Here is a 20,763-nt window from a genome sequence, read left to right on the forward strand (position 1 = left end):
TAAATTGTATAAGAGGACATAAATGGATTTCTTTTATGCATCTTACATAACGACACGTCTGAATTTTTTTTTTATTTTTTTGACAACTCACAACATGTCTAAATAGACATCTATAAATTAAAGAAGTTAATGAATTGTAATTGAAATTGCATGAAGAATTTAGTTAGACAAATTTAACTACTCTAGACACTTGGAGCAACATGTTGATTTGTAGATGAAATACAATTTACTTAGAATCTATAAGAAATGGCAATATATCTCTAAGGCTTTTAAACTTTTTCTTGACTTAAATTACTCTCTCTCTCTCTCTCTCATATATATATATACATATATATATATATATATATATATATATATATATATATATATATATATATATATATATAAATTGTAAATTGAATACTATTTTTTTTATTTCATTCTATTCTCTCATTAAGTCTCATATTTAAAGTTAACTTCAATTTTCTCTCGTTGAATCATATATTTAATGTATTTTTGTTTCTCATCATTAAATTTCACTAACTAAATTCACGAATAACAATTTTAATAGTATAAAAACTTTATATGGAAAATCAACTTGGAAATGAAACTAGTTTTTAAGTATGATAAGTAAGAAAATTTTATTGACAGAAATAAAAAATTTAAAACTACCTTAGCAATGAAACCACTTTCATGTTTGTTAAATGATCGAAATGGAATACAAAAAGTATGAAAAGATAAAATTGATATCTATTCCATCACCCTACTAAACAAATCAAATGATTCAATGGTTTGATTAGCTAAGTCACCATGTTGGCCAAGTCAATGGTTTTTTACAAGCAATTTGTGGAAAATGAACCTAAAATCCAAGTCAAATAACAATTCAATTAGTGTAATCAGTCTCTATGCAAGCAATGGTTCAATTAGCACAATAAATTGAAAATATTGATATAAGCCATAGAGTAAAAAGATTTGATACAAGGTCTCTAGGCATGGCAATTAACTTGAACAAAATCAAGCAAAAAAAATACATTAAAAAATACATTAAATATTATATATATAAAAGCCATAGAGTAAAAAGGTTTTTTACAAGCAATTTCAGTTTCAGGCTTTCAGCCTTTCACTAGTCAGCACCAAGTTTTCTGAATTCTAAAACTGCGGTCGTGTTAGTGAAGCCTGATTCAGTTTATATATCATCGTCTTCCTTGTAAATAATACACTTCAGCTCTCAGGATTTCTGTACAACAACAAACTTGAACAAAATCAAGCAAAAAAAAATTATATATATATATATATGCTCATTATAATACAAGACAAGATTGCGCTTCCAGACAGGCAGTAAGTACCTACTAACTTGTGTCAAACTAGATGATCCCTAAACACAAAAACCTGAAGGTCCAGTCCCAGGGAAAATTTGTGGCAGTCCTTCCCTTGAAGTTCAACAACCTTGCTTCAACCACATGTCCATGCAAGAGGCCAGAAATGAATCAGCAAAGTCCCCACCCTGGCTGCAAAGATAACAAACCTAGCAGAGCAGAAAGAGGCCTAAGGGAGCACAAGTCTCAATCCTTCGTGGTGGTGTACTAGAATCACAACATTGTAACCACAAAACTAATGAAGCTTAGGTTGATCACATAATCCCACCATGAACTTACTAATCCAATTATGTCTCATATCTCCTTGGTTACCATACAACAACTGCTCGGAAGAATTAGAACTGGACAGGTGCCAATTATGCCTCACATAACATGGTGCGGTTTCAGTCACAAAATTCACAATTATGCATCTCCTGGGAACTTAACCAGACTCGGCCTTCATGAGTTTTCATATCCATATTTTCTCGACAACATGTAATGCTGCCCCTTATGCAGACATATATTGATATATATTTGCTTAAGGGTTGAAAAAGAGCATGTCACCTAATAATAGATCCACAATTAAGACCACCAAGATCATGAACCCTCTTGAACCAGTCAAAGGATGAAGGTTTAACCAACCCAAAAAATGAAATAAAATATCTTTCCGAGGAAATTAAATTCTGCACCAAAACCAAGGATCTTGCTCTTGGGTCCCAGCTGAAAATCCCGAAGTACTCAAACCTCTTGACACTCGTCACTGTGCCAAGCATAGAAATCAGGGAACCAGCTAGCAACTGCAAAAGGGGCAGAAATGATTTAGTCCTAGAGTCTTTCTATGGAACTTTTGCTTTCTCTTGAGCAAACCTATCTTCACTACGTACACGGAGATCCTCATAAGCTTGAAAGGAATCTGCAATGAACTTTTCCATGGCATCAAAAATCTTTTTCAGACCTAACTGAAGACTCCCATTAGTAATGTCACCCTGATGCACAACAATACCATTTCCCTGCTTACAAACTAGAACCATCTTCTTGTTAAGTGCCTGAATTGCCTTTTGCATCTTCTGTTCCTCCCTATCCAAGGTCCTAACTTTCCCCTCCACATCCCCATGAACTATCATTCTTTGGCAGACATCTATATTGTGTTTCACACTTAGGGCAAAACCACACATGGCTTCAACCACTTCCCTCTCTGAAATTCCTTCCAATGCTTGAGACCACTGGTGACAAATTACAAAAATAGGAGGTGCACCAATTCTACCAGGAGAAAAGGGAGCTATTCCATCAGGGGTCTCTTCTGGTTCATAGTGGAGACACTTCAAAAGCCAACCATTCAAGGAATCAACAAAGCCCTTCTGTGCACTGATCCAACCGGAGAAGTTTGAAATCCAGTTTAGAAGCTCATGTTGGAACTGCAATGTGGCTTCAAGTTGAGCAGAGCTAAGCTTTCTGTTAGATACAATAGCATCTAAGTTTTTAGCCTCTACAATGACCTGACACTGATTCTGATGGCATTCAAGCATGACTTTCCACATATTAAGTAACCTGAAAGAATAAATTAACTATGTATTAGTCAACCTAACATGTTTAAAACATAAACAAATGCAGAAATGAAAATTCTGTAGCATTGGATAGCACACACACACACACACACACACACACACACACACACACACACACACACACACACACACACACACATATATATATATATATATATATATATGAGATGTCCAGAATAGCACATGATGGTTTAACCACAGGCTAACAAGCATAAGAATGTGAATCCAATCCTGAGAGCAGTTTTGAAAGATCGCAAGACCATGGGTAGATGAGACCAGATGGTTTTTTATCAATTAAAATCAGACCAGCATTGGGTAACGGCCTTCATAGGATGCTTCAATTCAACATTAGAGGGAAAGGGATCTGGCAACTCCCTTCCACCAGCCACAAGTACTGTGCCTAACAGATGACACAGATGTCACGATTTCTTCCAAATACCCAAAGGGATTGCTGTTGTTCCCATATTAAAAGGCACAAGATAGCAAGATCATTTTCATTTCTTTTTTTTTTTAAGTGACAGCAGAGAAGAATAAAAAAAGTCTTGCATCTGTATGTTAAAAGGAAAAACAATTAACTTGCCATCAAAAAAGAAAAAAAAAATGAGGCTGTAAGCAATCACCTACCTAATTTAAATATCAGGTACTTCACAGACAGAGGAAAATCAGAAGTGTGAATCTACTTTATCCATTCACCTATACCAAAGCCAATTATACAAGGGCTATAATGGAAATTATGATCAACAATAATAAAAAAGGAGCCATGGATCCTAGTCTACTCAATAAAATTAATTCTTCCAAATAAGCATAACCATGAAAGAGTTAATGAAATCCCAACTACCTAGATGAACATAAGTGCCACTACAACATCCATATCCCTTTGGAAAAAAATCAAGATCCATGTAAGAGTTAATGAAATCCCAACTACCTAGATGAACATAAGTGCCACTGCAACATCCATATCCCTTTGGAAAAAAATCAAGATCCATGTATATTATTTTCTTTGAAGATAAAAATAAAATTAATGAAAATGAAAAAGGATTGCAACCTAGCAGGTGACAAGGCATTACCTGTATTTCATAGGGAACCAAAAAGCAAAAAACATCTGCTAGGGAGCAGAGATACAGAAATACATAACACTATCACAGATTACCACCCCCACCCCCCTTCCACCATCTGAAAACAGATTGAATGTACTCCCCTCCTCTCCAATTTTCCTTAGATATCCAGGATCCCAGATTACTACTAAACCTCCTGATAAACCACTTGCCTTACCTCTGCCCAATCCCCTCTATTAGCACCCCAAACTTTCATTTTTTATGTCCAGGTCAAAAACTTCCAACTTCATTTCTTGCAATAAAGGCATAAAGCGGCATCTGGAGCAATCTTTCTACAAATGTTCCTACCAATAGTTCTTTCTTCTCTCAATCCCCACACATTCCAGAAAAACCGGTTTCATTTTTAAAACTGATTCCAGACCCCGACTCAAGCACAATTTACTGAGCAAAATTAATATCCATCTCAAAAACCATAACCACTGCAAGCACAATTTACTGAGAAAAATTACTTACATGCAACAGCAATATTTTTTATTGGCACAACTCTCATAATTACATCATAAGAATTAAGGTGATGTTCGGTACTGTGGTTGTTTCTATTTGAAACGCAGCCACATAAGTGCCACCGAGGCATTTTGTGTTTAAACATCAATTTTTTGTTTGGTTGAGACTGTTTTTTAAAATGGTCATAAAATATTTCTACTAGAAACATAAACCAGGGGGTGTTAGGGGAAACATCAAATTGATGTTTCTTTCATTAGCTGTCCATTTGAATACACAGTCCAATGACCTAGCTCTTTGTTGGCATCCTATGTGACAGTGTAGAGATAAATTCTGGTCATCTGGTGCACAGCATGCTAGCAAAGATGGATATACAGTTATATATCATCAAATACCCATGCACGCTACCTCCAAAACAAAGGTTCTTTTTTGGTTCTATGCTTCTGCAACCATCAGACTTGCATATAGATGTTATTCTGTGTGTAATAATAAGCCAATCATCAGAAAACATTTATTTTTAAATTTGACCATTCGATGAGAATCAATATAAGAAGATGGTGTCACATTGAGTATAAGCATTTCATTTAAATGTTTTAGGTACCGATGCCTATACCAAACACAATACCGCTCAAAACACTTGTTGAAAGCCTAGTCAGCATCAGTACCAACCAAACAAAGTTTCATGTCAAAACGGCAGTGTTGGTGACTTTGTGTTTTGACATGAAATTCCATTGCCTATCTAAATGTTTGAGCTTGAAATTGCAAAGGTACCAAACACAACCTAAATTTAACACATTACAACTTCCCTCATTCATATCAACTACAACTCTGGGCATACCAGCATAATTTTATAGATCTCATATAGATGAATATGTAAGCATTACACCTTTATATTAACTTAAATTTTGGTAAAAAAAATTAGGAACTTAGAAGATACCTAGGTTACCTTATTACTGGTGCCAAGCATTAAGGGCCTAAAAGGTGTAAGGCATGCCACCCACTAGAAATCATGGCCAGGACACAGATAATATTTTTTTATATATTTTACGTCTAAAAAGATAAACTTCAATACTTCATAGACACAAAATAAGAGAATTTTAGTTAAAACACTTGTTTTATCAACATATATACAGTTTACTGTTTACTGCCATTTTCATTAAGATTACATTATCAAAAATGAAGTTCTAATATGTCATATTTATAGGTAATTACAGATGTCAAGTATGGTCAGACCTGATTATCCTGATTGATAATTGATTCACTTCTAGTTCTAAGTTTTACGTCTTGACTATAATTAGGTTGGGACTGGTTCCACCCTGTCCCAGACTAGACACCTGATCCATCATCTCTAACACCAAACGATAAAGAAAAGATCTAGAGGAGGGAGGCATAGGCAAGTAGATTTATCCTTGGAATTCTTTTTCTGTTTTTAATTAGTTAGCAAGGTACTCAACAAAGCTACATATCAACAGAAACCAAATTATTGCATATCTGCATCCTCTTTTAAATGATGATATTAAATTGTAGTCATTTAAAAACCATTGGAACACAACGATCTAAAGAATAATGACAGTCAAGCTAATGTATATCAGCAGAAGAATGACATACCCTTGAATTAATTCATTGATCTGCGGCCACAACTCTTCATCCCTCAACTTGCTTATCTTATTCGATATCCTGTCAACAAACTCGATTGCAATTTTAATTTTTGTAGATAAATTCTTGACAGTGGTTCGAGTCGAGTCAACTTTATGAGATTCAGCACCCTTCTCATCCAAATGTTTCAGCTGCCGAGACTTCCTTTCATGAACAAGCCGCGTCTTCTCTTCCTCCTAAGAAACATAATCACAAGAAATTCTTTGAAGAACACTATTGTTCTTACATAGCAAGAATAGGAAAGTTTAGAAAATAAACAAAACTAAAACCAATGTACCATCTCAAACTAAATATAGTGCACGATGGTCCTTGAAAGACATGCATCTCAGAGTAAATTTCAAATAACATGAGAAAATATGGCATGCAATCCCAACTCCAAAGAGATGAGCCACAAATAAAACAAGATAACAGTACTTTTCTCATTGTGACAGCATTTAAAGTGAGAGCGTAACAAGACATAAAAAAGATGTAGTCATTTACATGGAAAGCATACACGTTATAGGAGCATTATACACCGCAAGGAGGTTACACATACACCAGCTTAACACTTATGGCCAGTCAGAAATGATGGTCATTGTCAAAAAGATTCAGAGATTGGAATTTGTCACACATCTTCTAATTGGATCAACGGTATGTGCAGGACCAACCACCTCATGCATATGTTCTTTATCTTCAAACTCATAAAATTGCCATCAAGATTAAATGGGATTGGCAGCAGTGATCTTGTTACTTCATTCTACTTTACCTAAGGCTTTTATTTTTCTTTTCTTCTTTACCTGTGAACAGTCAGCTAAAATATTTTGATACTTCAACTCAGGTACTTCATTGTCAAAATATGAACTGCTTAAATTTCTGTTGTGCAGCAAGCATAGAAACTCAAAAGTGTGTAAATGCAGAGGTTGACAATTTTAATCTACCATAATGCAAAAAACATTATAATCTCTAGTGCTTAAGGTGGAAAAGAACCTCTTCAGCTTCTAGATGAGCAAGCCCTTATTAACTACTCTATAGCTTTCCATAATTGAAATACAGAGGAGTACAAGTTATTCAATTGAAGTAGGATCTACTTTCTGTCCAAGAGATGACAGTATATCCTCTTAGTTGATCTTGACATGAGCTGTGCATCGCTTCATAACCTTAATAAAACTTTATAGTTTTGCAAAGGAGGAGAAGAAAACCAAGAAACAAGAAATAAGATGAACAGAAAATTGATGGTAAAAAACAGAGGCAAAAAAAGACACATGAAACCACAAACTTCTGCAGAACAATAGCTTACAGAGTTTCTCATGATTTCTCAACAATATTTACCCCTGAAGTCAATGATTTTGTGAAAAGTTAAACATAAAAAAGTTCTTCCATCTCATCCTATACAGTTGGTGAGTCATTGTTTTCCAATCTCTCAATTGATATGTAATATAACCAATTCATGTTTAAAGGTGCAAAATCCAGTTAAAAAGGCTCTGCAGCAATAGAAGGAAGAAAAAAAAAGTCTCCGTCCATGTAATAGAAAAAAAAAACACGCAAATCCTCCATGAAGCTCAACTTGAAATCATATCAACCAGCAGTCTTCAAAAGATTTCTATGACATCTACAAAATAAAAAGAAGAAAATTTCCTAAGATTCAGCATTGCTATGGGTGTACCACTAGCATTGGTTATACTACGATTAAATCTCCTTCTATTGGTCCAACAACATAGAAGGCAGCACAAGAAGTAATGGAGGTTGTATTACTCTAAATTGACATCATCAAAGAAAGGTAATAGAAAAAAAAACACGCAAATCCTCCATGAAGCTCAACTTGAAATCATATCAACCAGAAGTCTTCAAAAGATTTCTATGACATCTACAAAATATAAAGAAGAAAATTTCCTAAGATTCAGCATTGCTATGGGTGTACCACTAGCATTGGTTATACTACGATTAAATCTCCTTCTATTGGTCCAAAAACATAGAAGGCAGCACAAGAAGTAATGGAGGTTGTATTACTCTAAATTGACATCATCAAAGAAAGGAAGATAAGGAAATAACCATTGAAAAAGGAACAAAGCCATAATTCTAGGAAGCACAGGAGTATCCACAAATATTCCACCTAAATTGATCATTATCAACCAACTATGAATTTTTAAACAATTAAAATTTAAATGAAATCGAATTATAACAATCAGGAAATTGAGGTAAATGCAAAGTAGCAGTGATCAAAGCAAAACATGCCATACCTTGACTTCATCAAGCAGTTTTTTCTCCCACATGAATAGTTTTTTCAAGGTAGAAGAAAGATTCCCTGAGAGAATCCCTACATCTTCTTCGAACTCCAAGTAAACAGGACCAGCCTTCTCAGAGGAGGATGAGGATGCCGCATTTTTGGATGTAGAAGGCTGTGCTGCTACTACTGACAGAGATGGAGTAATTACATGCAACATCCTGGAGGACACTGTTTCAGAGGGAAAAGCCACAGAAATCAAAATCTAAGAAAATATAAACAAAAACTCATCTCTCTTATGCTTTCTATTGTAACAATTAGGAACGTTTCTTTCATCAAGGAAAAAGCTTATCGATGATGTATACAAGGATTTTTGTCTGAACGTGTACGCTCCACACAAAACTATTGCCTAGGAAAGGAAGTCAAGGAACAATTCGGACATTCAAGCAATATGAAAAGAAGAAACGGGAGTTTAAAATTGAACTGCCACTGAAAATATCTGATCAAAGGCAATCTTTGAAAGTTCAACTGTTAAAAAAAAATCAGAGAACACAAAATCAAAGAAGTTGGCTAGACGTCCTAGATACCTTGATATACAGCATTTTTCCGGTGATACGGAAGCTTCCCCGCTTCGAGAATCTTGGAAACCTCATTGCCCGACACAGAAGCTCTCTCGAACTGAACCTTAATTATGGTGACAACCTCAGAAGCAGACCGTGAGATAGGTCGGGGCTTAACCACATTGTTGGCCTGATCGTCGATCCGCTGCTCATTGGAAACCACATTCTTGTCCACCATATGAACTTCATACTCCAAACCGTCCTTGTCCTTCGACGCACTCGGCTTTGTTTGGTGGATTGTCCCATCCTTGACATTTCCCTTTGCATTTTCATCCTCAGCGGTATTTTTCGTGTCAACAAGCTTCTGAAATCCATGCACTTCTTTTGCAACTCCGTACTCTTCGTCTTCCAAATCAGGGATCCCTTCCTCCTCCCTCACTTTCCTTGAGTCACGGCTAGGCGTGTAAGGATGGTAGTATCGCTCGGTAGTATCGAATAGATTCAAGAAATCCCAAGGTGAGTTCCTCGGCGGCGAGGGAGGAGGGGGTTTCGAAGAGGAAGAGGATGACGGAGCCGCAGCAGGCGGAGGAGAGGAGGAACCATAGACACCCGGAGGGGGGCCGGAGCCGGAGCCATGGTTTTCGGGGGGGTAAGCGTAGTAGGAATGAGGGGTAGGGTATGGATAAGGGTATGAATAGTAAGAAGAAGAGTCGCCGACATATACGGTCTCGGTCATCGGCCGCTGTTCGTATGAGACAGACGGCGTGGCTTGATTCTTCATGAAATTCATGGTCGTATATCCGGCAGCGGTAAAAGAACCGAACATGTCGTAATCCTGTGGATGATTGTTGTAGTCGTGCAATGGGAAAGAATTGCTGGAGTGATGAAAAGATCCATCGTCGTCGGAATCCGAGTTGAAGTGAAGATGCGACCCTGAATTGGAGTGAGAATGATGAGTTACAGCAGCGGGGGGACGGGGAGAAGTGGAAGGTTCATGGGCAAGTACAACGGGATCACCCTTTCTCTGGGTGGGAAGAGGAAGTACCGGGGAAGGTGGAGCGGCAGCGGCAGAATTATCGGCATCTTCTTGGTGGAAGAGGCGGTGTAGGGAGAGGGCGACCCTTTCGAGTGAGCGGATATAAGCGACATGAGCATCGGCGAAGGCATAGCGTTGACGGATTGCTTCGTCGAGGAACTGGCAGCGGTAGCGGCAGAGAGCGACGGCCGGGAGGTCATCGAGCTTAGAGGTGGCGCAACCCATGTCCCAGCCGTGTGATAATGTAATAAAAAATCAGATGAAATGAAATTAAAATTAAACAAAGGGGGAATAAAACCCACCCAGGGTAAGACGATAGACAGAGATGGAGGATAGACCGAGTACCCAACTCCCTATCTGTCCTCTTTCTTGGGAGAATTACTGCTACTGTTATTACCACCACCACCACCACTCCTACTACAGAAGCAGCATTGAGGACTACGCATGGCGGTAACGACGGTGAGTTAGAATTCTAGAAAGTTAAGGTTTAGGGAGGAATAAGGGAGATGGGGAAAAGAAGAAAAGAGCTACAAGAGAGGAAATAGAGGCTCGGAGTCTGTAAAGAGAGAGAGAGAGAGAGAGGGAGATGGGGGGACAGGGAGGAACCAAGTACAGTGCATGGCGGTCTTAACATTTAGCCCAAAAAGAGTGTATTAATTCTTTATTTTCTTAATTCTTAAATTTTAATTATTTGACGACTGTTGCCGCCACGAAATTCGTTGTGGGTTCTGATTCAGCGGAACGGTCAAAAGTAATGATTTGAAACGATTTTAGGGGATCCATGTTCCGAAGTCCCAACAACCTCGGCGAATCATCGTTACATGGAGTTCATATCCCTCACACGGAGGAGAGTGCGTTTCTAAAACGTTTCATAACACATTCAAATCGTGCATGATAAGTAGCGGGGGAGACATGTTATCAATACACGCTAAAATATGCATCTGGGGCGTTTCGGGAACGCATTCTGGCGGGTGAGTGGGTGGGGAGATGTTACAGGCTGCAAATGGATCGAATTAGGTGGGATAGAGTACATACAAATTTAAATCTTTTATATTTAAATTGGATTATTCCTATCCATCAGGGGCCGTTTGGCTCTATTTCCCTAGGAGGAAATCGTTTCATACGGAATTTTTCAATAACGTTGTCGAGATGAGGTTATCCGTCAATTGTCTTCGGGTGGTTCACTCTTCCCCTACGGAACTCATTTTCTTGTCTGTGTGGGACACACTTTTCGGTTGATTTGATCTTCCTCTTCCCTATGCAGTGTTTAAGTTTTTTTGGTATTCATATTTCTGTGCAGGTATTATAAATGCGGTTAAAGTGGGCGGAGGATTCTTCTAGAACATTGATGAGCGCATTCAACATTGAATCTCATCAAATTGTCCCGTAAAATCTCTCATATCTTCTGGCACACCTACATGAGGTTAGCCGAGGTCTTCGAGTGCCTTTGATTGGTAGTGAACTATACTAGAAGTTGTGTCTCTAGCTGCTCCTAGGAGGATATAGATTGTGGCGAGAGCGAAGTGTACTAAGTTCCAACAACTCCATGTAGGGTTGTAGCAAAGGCCTTGCACATGAGAGCTTCAGATTAATCGTGCAACATCATTATTGCCTTGAACCCTCGAGGTGGTCGTTGGGGTCCTAGGTTCCATCATACTTCTCGAACTGGGGTGGTTACCATATGGTTGGAGGAGATGCACTACGATTTGCCTAGCTGCGTTCTAGTTTGGCCGAGATCGGCATTACGGTCAACTAGTGCCACATTCATGGACTTCTCCCCTTTTGGGATTGCATGCCAATCCCAAACCGAGCTAGATTCGGCCATTGAGATCGGCAGTTGCTGCAAACGTTGGCCAAGTCGTGTGGGCGTCGTGTGCACGAGGCCGAGCTGAGGAGTCGGACCTCTAAGATGGATGTGGACACTCATGGTCGGATTGGGCTCGGGGCCGATCCGTGTGGCACCTTTTGGAGTCCTCAGTACAAGGGTCAGCCATGCTAAGCACCTGCGCGATAGGTAAGTGTCCTAGGGATCTGCACCAATTGCCTAGCATCTCCATCATGGCAAGGATAATATCGACCTTTTGCTACATGGCGTAGAAATTCATGGGGCCAACCGCTGGGGCTCCCGAGGTGGGGAGTTGCAGAGTGAATGGGATTCCTGAGATAGGGAGTGGGCTCTGGAGCAATCAGATCTATTCTTGGGCATGATTGCTTTTAGTGTACAATAAGAGGTTTGGGAAATGGCTTTTTGTGTGTTTCCTACAGACAACATCAATTTGATGTTGTCTATGGACGTAGTTAGATAGTCTTGCCAACTGGATGAGGCCAAGGTGGAAGGACGAAGCCGCACACCGAGATCTGCAACTATGTATAGGAAGAGTCAAAGGCCTGATGAGTTATTCCCCGAGTAGGCACTCTGACGCTCAAATCAATAGGGTAAAAAAGGTTTTGACTGGGATGAGCAGGTTGAGAAAATGCTAGTTTCGAGCCAAAAAGATGGGGCGAAGAGGTGTTAGGTGAGTAGAGAGTTCCAGAAGTCCCTTACCTCAAGTGGGGAATACCTATGTATAGTTGAATATCCATGTTCTAGTCGGATAGAATTTCTAGGATTGTCGGGATGAGGTTGTTCGCTGAGATCTTCAAGAGGTTCCCTCTTCTCTGACGGAGTTTTCTACATTGGCCGTATGAGACACTCCTTCCTAGTCGTGATATTCCATCATGCGGTTGGTTCTAATGCAACCTAAACAGAATAGCCACAGAATCCACCATGGAACACCTTTGGTCAGCTCGGCAACACCCGAACAGTGTTATTAGTCGCCACATAAGCCAAGAAGTGAGCCAAAAACATGGTCACATAGACAAACATTTTCCTAATAAGTAATAACCAGAAATGTCTATTTGATGTTCACCCGGGAGCAATTTTCTAATAAACGACAATGGTATTAAATACCATGTCTGATTCAAATAAAATTTAATTAATCATCATAAAAATAATATAAAATATTAATAAAATGCATTAAAATATCATGTTTCATGAACAAAACTAATTGTTTTAACTCTAAGTTTATTCGAAGTAGAAGGGCAGTCCGTCAGTCACCTTCGATTTTATTAACAGTTATCAAAAGGGAGGGGGAAAATCAATATAGGGGAGGATCGAGGATGTAGATCATTGCGTACCGCGTAGACTCACCCTATCAACCAAGACCAGACTCTTAACACCAACAAGCCTTTAAGGAAAAAAAAAGTACAATAACCCATTAATAAGATAAGGATTCTCGAATGCAAGGTGTCAGCCCGCTTGTTGGTAAGGTTTCCTTCTCGTCGTAGTAAAGACTTGAGATCAAATTTCACCTGCACCTAGGTTGAGGGGTTTACAGGTTTAAAGGATAAATCATTCGTCGTTGTATAGCCCCTAGAGAAGAGAGAGCATTCAAATATCCTTTTTTTAAGCATTAAAAGCCTCATTTTTGGGGACTAGTAATTAATCACATGTGTTATACATAATTTTTTCCATATTAATTAATTAAATTTAGATATATCATAATTAAGATAGAAATTGAAAATTAATAAAAGTAACAACGTGATTAAAAATAAACTTAAATGCTTATAGCAAATAACAATTATTATTATTATTATTATTATTATTATTATTATTATTATTATTATTATTATTATTATTATTAATGTTGTTGTTGTTGTTATTGTTCTATCTTTTTTTAACAATTATTTTTATTTAATATGATGAATATATAACATTAGAAATGTTTTCAAATGTTTTTGACAAAATTCTATACATTTTCATTTTTTATGTTCTATCTTTTTTTTTAAATATTTATTATTCAATTATGACATCATGGGTTTCTTTAAAAAGTTGGATCATTGATTCACTATCTAGATAAGAAAATAGCTTTGCTTTTGGATTAATTTTAAATTAGGGAAATCTATAGTTAGAGTCGGTTGAATTGCCTTTTAATGCTGAGTAATTGAAAAATTAAAAAAAAAAAGAGTTGTTAGTTTCTCTCTCTCTCTCTCTCTCTCTCTCTCTCTCTCTCTATCTATCTATCTATCTATCTATCTATCTATCTATATATATATATATATTCCTCCCACTCTTTCACTCTCACAATCATCGTTTTCTGCTCAACGATTGTGTGATTTGAAAACAAAAAAAAATGGTTTTTGGTTTCTGTATCTACATTCTCTTTATTAATTTCTCTTGTTCTCATTCTCTTTCTACCTATTGTTCTCCTTCAATCTCTCTCATTCTCTTTCTCAGTCGATCTCTCCTTCTCTCTTAATTTCTATCGTTTCCCTCAATTTATCTCCCACTCCCCTTCTCATTCTTTTGTTATTTTTCTACACACTTATACGGTATTAATTTGACTTTATAAAAGAACATGAAACCAACTTGGTATGATTCAAAAATCATCACACCAATTTGATTAAAATTCACAAAACACTCTTGGTTGCGAAATTTACACTAACTTGATTATACAAGTGTTAGTCCATTTAGTTCTTTTATATGGTCTAATCAATATTATATAAGTTTGTAAGAAAAAAAAATGAGAGAGGGAGTGGGAGAAAGACTAAGGGTGAAGGAGATATTGATCGAGAGAGAGAGAGAGAGAGAGAGAGAGTGCATGGAAAAGAAATAAAAGTTTTGATTTGGCTACAAACCAAAGCTGAGAGAGTGGGAGAGACAAAGGGAGTGGCAAATTGAGACATGACTGTGAGAGTGAGAGAGAAGAGAGGGGGATCGAGAGACAGAGGGAGCGGGAGAGAAATTGAAAACCTATTTTCGGTATAAGCTTTTTGCTATGTCCAACATGGATTAAGGTTCCATGTTGGCAACAACCACATAAGCCTCTCGTGACATGGCAGGGGTTTTTATAATTTGAATTGTAGAGCCAGTTGTCAGAGTTTTGTTGGCTTCTAGGCCATCCTACAACCTAATTTTAAATGTACAACTGACATTGACTATAATTTTTTCCTTTAAACTATATATTTCATTTACACTATATAAATAATTTCTACTTATTACACTTATTTTTGTTCAATATAATGAATGCATAATATTAGATATGTACCCAATATTATGTGTGTGTGTGTATATATATAGCATTAGATATGTTCCTAAATTTTTCTCTATTTATTTTTTATTTTTTGTGATTCTTTGTTCTATTTTTAAAAATTTTATTATTTCACTACGACATCATTTCATTTCTAGGTAGATTTTAAATTTTGCATTCATTTTCATCATTAATAAAAATACTTCTGACATTTCATACTTATTTATTTTAATTTTTTATTGTTTAATTATGACATTATTTATTAATTCATTTGACCCCAAATATTGATTGAATTGCTTGCCCACCACCAGAAGGGAAGATCTTTTTTTTTTTCAAATTACTTTTTAAAATATTTACTTTTATATTATTAAAATTAATATTGCGGATTTAACTACAAGAATTTAATGATGAGAAAAATATATCTTAAATGTAGAATTTAATGAAAGAGAATAGAAAAATATTTTTATATCTAATTGATTTTAAATTTTACATTCCATTTCCATCATTAATAAAAATATTTGTTATTTATCATACTTCTTATTGTTTATTATGTATGTTAAAAATGTTCCTACTTTTTTTTAATTTATTTATTTTTGAATTTTATTATTTAATTATGACAACATGGATTAACTCATTTAACCCAAAATGGTTTAATTTCTGACCACTACATAGATGAAAGCACTATTTTTCTAGGTAGATTTTAAAAGTATAAGCATTTATGTTATTGAAATTATTGATTTATTAAGTATGGATTTAATTAATTGAACTTAATGATGAGAAGAAACAAAGATGACTTAAATATATGATTCAATGAACATGAATGCATGCTAATAACTTAAATGTTGGATTTAATGAGAGGGAATCGAATGCTTGAATATCTTAAAATTTCCTCTTTTGAACTCATTTAATATCAATAACCAATTACCCTATTTGCCCTCTTTTTATCAATAAATTTAAATATAGAGGAGTAAATGTTATCCTCAAAAAATTCCATAAATATTCTTGAGGTCCTTCGCACTTTTTAAAGTAGTATAGGTGTGATGAATTGAATTATAGGCATAAAATCACTATTTGAATTCCTTTCATGGAATATAAATTTTAAGTATATACGAGCTATATATTTAAATCAAATAGTGGTGGATCCATGTTTGATCCAATTTCAAAGGGATCAAATTTGGATCATTCTTAATGGGACCAAATTTGAATTTAAATTAGGACAATTGGATCAATCACCCAAATTGGTTAGACTTAATAATCGAATGTGAATGCAAATCTAGAGATTTCACAATCAAACGTGGATGTAGATGATTTGGATCCAATTTGTTTACGGCCCTATTACACATATTATGTGTGGGTTTGGTGTAGACCTCAATTAGACCTAGCTCAAAAGAAAATAGTTACTTGACCTAAAATTTATTTTTAAGTGAACAATTTATGATATTTTTATTAATTAATTTTTAAACTATTATTTGTTTGTGGATCTGATGTGAATCCGGACTTGGAACAGATTGAAATGATCACTAGTAAACAAATTCCTTTTGCTTTATTAGATTAATGGGGAGAGGAGATAGAAGAACATTAAAAAGGGAAAAAGAAAAAAAGAAAACTAAGAAAGGAAAAAGAGTAAACAATTTAATAGATTAGTTGAGAGGGGAAAAATTAATGGAATGAATTATTGGAGGAGAGTCAATGGAATGACTAATGAGGAGAGATAATCAAAGGAATTAAGGAGAAAGAGAAGGGAGAGTTAATGGTGAGAATATGAGAGATAAATTTGATTGGCTACTTAAATAATTTTGTTCAATTTTAAAAATAAAAATTCAAATAAAAGACTAAATAGATGAATATAGGGGAGAAAGGAGAGCCATGGAAACATGGTACACCCTATTTTAATATATATAAATATAGACATATAGATAGTACCCAAAAAAATGTGGCGCATATACCGATATTAAGGAAATTGTGTGGTCACAATTCATTCCCACATCATATAATTTTCACACATTAGCATGTTAAAAAATTATGTATTTATATTATCCTAAAAGAAATAATAATAATAACCACTTTATAATCAAGAAGACTACTAAAAACGAGAACATTGCTATAACTATGTTCATTTTAGACTTGAGCTATTATCTTATAATTATAATATTAAAATTAGAGTTGTAAAGATTTGTAATATTTTAATTATTATCATATATAATAATAAGAATAAAATATAGGCGTCATGTACTCATGTCATGATACCTTTTCCTTTTAGTTAATCATAGAGTCTTTGATTCGTAACTTTCAAATTCCCAACCCCACAACTGCTTTATTCCAACATGACGAAGCTACAGTTGAATTAGTCCTCCCTGCCTCCATTATGATTATGTCTACACTGTGACGTCATGTGCCCGATGCACGAATTTACTCAGTCACGACCGGTTGGTTTGACGGGAGTCCGGATCTCCGTCGGCCAACAAAATACGTTCCATCGTCCTACCAACACCGCATGTTTTATACATGGCAGGTCGGTCCCAACTCCCAATCTCATGATATGTGTGCGTTGGATCATGTTTCTATGGTGTCGAAATGTTTTGATCGCATGAGATTTTTAGTTTGTTTGATTGTATTTAATGTTTGTTTTAATTTGTTTGACGGAATCGATTATCATTGCTGGTAAGACTGGTGCTAATTCAAAACACACGAGCTCAAAGAATTTAACCAATGGATGGTTAGATTTGGTCTGCCTCAAATTTTCAAAACAAAATTCTTAACACCTCAAATTTTATACCAAGAACGAAAGACCCAACAACAATAACAACGTAATGAACCAAATTGCTGGGCACTGAGTCAGGATTTATTTAGTGCAACTTTGGATTGGGTTAGGATTGATCCCTTGAGCAATTTATAATCTGTATATAGTAGATTCAACTATAGATAAGATTGCAACTCAGGTTAGATAAAAAAAAATTAAATTAGAATTGACCAAATCTGAATGGATAGATTGTCTTGACCAAAAAAAAACAGTCAAAATCATTATTCGGATCGATGGTTTGACAATTTGAGTCAGCAGTTTATTGGCCAAATCAACAGTTTTTGATAAGAAAAAAAAAGATTTTAGAGAAAAACGGAATCAGTCATCCCGGTTTTTCCGGTCCAACCTTCCGATCTAGCCCGGATTTGAAAAACCTAACATCAAATATTTATTTTTGACTTCATAATAAATCTAAATCAGAATTGAGCCATACATTTTTCCTATTTTCTTTTAACACACGCGAAGGTGTAAGGGGCATTCGTAATTTGGGACCACCGCATTGTCTTTGTTGCTTTTGCTTACACCTTTTCAAACCAAACCATATAAAATCATGATTCTCACACTATCTGCCAATTTTTTTCTTCGGAATATTTTTTGCTTTTTTCTTTTTGACTATAAATAGAATTCAAAATATTCTCGTTGTAGGCTTTATTTGTTAATTTTTGCTACAATACCAAATTACCAGTTTTCTTTTCCACGGTGTTGTTTTTGCACAGAAAAGCTTCTACTACTCCTCTCGCCCAGCAGAGTCAAGATTTCATTCAAATTCTTCCTTCAACCATTTCTAGATGTTTGATTTTTCTTCATTTGCTACAATACCAAATCTGGACGGGTTCGGTCATAGCTCATAAATGCAAGTCTGGTACCCTCAGCCCATGTGTTCAAAACCTGGCAATTGACTTCCAGAGTTCATCGTGGTTTCGTTCTAGTTTCCAAATGAAGAGAGTCCGACCAATAAAATAAAGCTAGGGAAGAATGAAAATGGGCTAGAGAAAATATATCTTCCGTACCTCTAGCCCAATTACCATGGCCAGGCCATTACCCATGAGGCCAACCTTTCTGTTGAAGCCCACCACAAGGTGCAACTAGTAAATTTAGGCCTTGGCGATGTTCCAAGCCCTAATCCTAAACTTCATTTGGTCAAACTTCTACCACTGCAAACCTAGGGAGCCGCGAGTTGAAGCTACACAAGTGGATGGTTGTCTCCAATGATTCTAATCTCTGGCCACTCTTTTCTGTTAGTATTTCCGAAACATGTTTTCATTTCTCTGTAAAATATAATTTAATCAGATTTTACAACAACTATGTAATTTCTCTTGTCTAATTTTTTAGAACAACCGTGTCTATGGCTGGTTTGGTAGTATTTTCGAATCATGTTTTCTAAAGTAACCATGTTCATATCTCTGTAAAACAAGAGACTTCACATTTGACAACTCTGTAATTTCTCGTCTAATTTTTTAGAAGAACCATGTCTTTCTTGTCTAATTTTTTAGATTTGACAGGCAATGTATGTCTAAGTAAACACACTGAGAGTGAGAGTAGGGGCCATTTGACAACAGTTGAAATTTCTGAATACAATGGAATAGTACTTTGTCTTTTAGTGAATTAAGGAGGTTGTGAACTCTTTAATGGATGAAACTGAAATTTCTTACAAATACGGATCGCTTTGTAACTATTACTGCTTGCGGTTATTGTTACTTCATAGCATGTTGGGCTTTTTTTTGTTGTATGTTTTGTTTTGATCCTTAGGTGGTGACAACATGAAAACATCATTATGACATGACACTTGTTTAATTTTATACTTTATGGGGACAGATTTGTACAACTGATGTTAAGAAATTGCTTCTGTATCCAAACATCATTTCTATTTTTGTAGAACAAAAATCCCTTCCGGAAGAACAATTTGTCAAACACCTATGTTATTCTTGGAGAGCAAGAAATAAAATTCCTGTTCTAGCACAGGAATTTATAAAAGAACAGAAACAAATGGGAATGTTGCCAAACAGGGCCTTTGTCTCTCTCCATGAATGCAGATCTGTTCCTTACGCAACGCTCCTCACACCAACCTTACAACAGAGTTTAGATTTGATCTTCACAGAACATGCCTCACATCAACCTTACAAGATATTATCATTCATGCGAAGATGTCTCCCAACACATAGTTGCGATGCGCTATGAGGTGCCCTCCGTGAGGAACAAATCCGAACTCCTCACAACACATCCCACTACACATTAGGAATACTACTTATACTGTAGTGTTGTTATTAATGGGAGATATTTTCAATATGTGGTGGAATGTGTGTTATGAGGTCAGTGTGAGGTGTACACAAGTGAGTAGCAAATCCTAATTCTCTGTCCACCATTACAACACACAAATTTTGATCTTTCCATTCCAACATCTGATGAGTATTACATTTCCAGAGTTGAGACACATGGCAAAGTCATCAAACAGTCTGATATAGGGGTGAGCACTATTCAGTTAAAACCGAAAAACCAAATCAAAAACTTCGGTTTCGATTTTTTCGATTCGGTCTTTTCGATTTTTTATTAAATCAGTTCAGATAATTCGGTTTTCGATTTTCAGTTTTTAGAATTAGAAATTTGGTTAACCAAATTAACCAAACTTTCCATTATTATATGTAATATATATAATATATTATATATTTATATATTAATATATAATATAATAAAATTTGATTTCATAATATATATAATATATATTATATGTTATTATCAAGGTTCAAAGTATCGATACATCCCTGTGTATCGGTAGGGGCGTATCGGTACTAAAAATTAACTGCTTAATGTATTTCTTTTTAGTTTTTGTTTTCAAAACTTGATTTCTAGAAATGTTTTTTAAATCTTATTTTAATGAAATAAATGGGAGTCCAAAAACACCTGTAAATAGGTGTATCAAGACCAAAAGATACGATACGATATGTCCGATATGGGGCGTATCGTATCAATATTTTGAACCTTGGTTATAA

General features: G+C 35.8%; 1 protein-coding gene across 2 annotated transcripts; it reads right to left on the reverse strand.

Annotated features, from left to right (window-relative positions):
* Positions 1-1,007: 1,007 nt before the first annotated feature.
* On the reverse strand, positions 1,008-10,536 carry LOC148849476 (protein ROLLING AND ERECT LEAF 2-like). 2 transcript variants are annotated; one of them, XM_088948122.1, is made up of 5 exons: positions 9,917-10,530; positions 8,899-9,804; positions 8,328-8,542; positions 6,064-6,287; positions 1,008-2,882 (listed from the first exon to the last, which is right to left on the reverse strand). In XM_088948122.1, exons 2-5 carry the CDS (start codon positions 9,695-9,697, stop codon positions 2,171-2,173), a joined length of 1,950 nt encoding a protein of 649 aa, XP_088804248.1. In that variant the 5' UTR covers positions 9,698-9,804; positions 9,917-10,530; the 3' UTR covers positions 1,008-2,170. The 2 variants fall into 2 exon arrangements, with proteins under 2 accessions (XP_088804248.1, XP_088804247.1); XM_088948121.1 differs by having other exon boundaries at positions 8,899-10,536.
* Between the last annotated feature and the right edge of the window lie 10,227 nt (positions 10,537-20,763).

This window comes from Nelumbo lutea, chromosome 6 (assembly GCF_056320005.1).
Source record: "Nelumbo lutea isolate HS-2025 chromosome 6, American lotus-T2T, whole genome shotgun sequence".
Classification (NCBI taxonomy): domain Eukaryota; kingdom Viridiplantae; phylum Streptophyta; class Magnoliopsida; order Proteales; family Nelumbonaceae; genus Nelumbo; species Nelumbo lutea.

Coding starts and splice junctions, on each gene's coding strand:
- LOC148849476 (XM_088948121.1), bottom strand. CDS start 10,132: ATGGGTTGCGCCACCTCTAAGCTCGATGACCTCCCGGCCGTCGCTCTC. Junction 6,288..8,327: donor AACTGCTTGATGAAGTCAAG/GTATGGCATGTT, acceptor TATGTTTCTTAG/GAGGAAGAGAAGACGCGGCT. Junction 2,883..6,063: donor ATCAATGAATTAATTCAAGG/GTATGTCATTCT, acceptor TTATTCTTTCAG/GTTACTTAATATGTGGAAAG.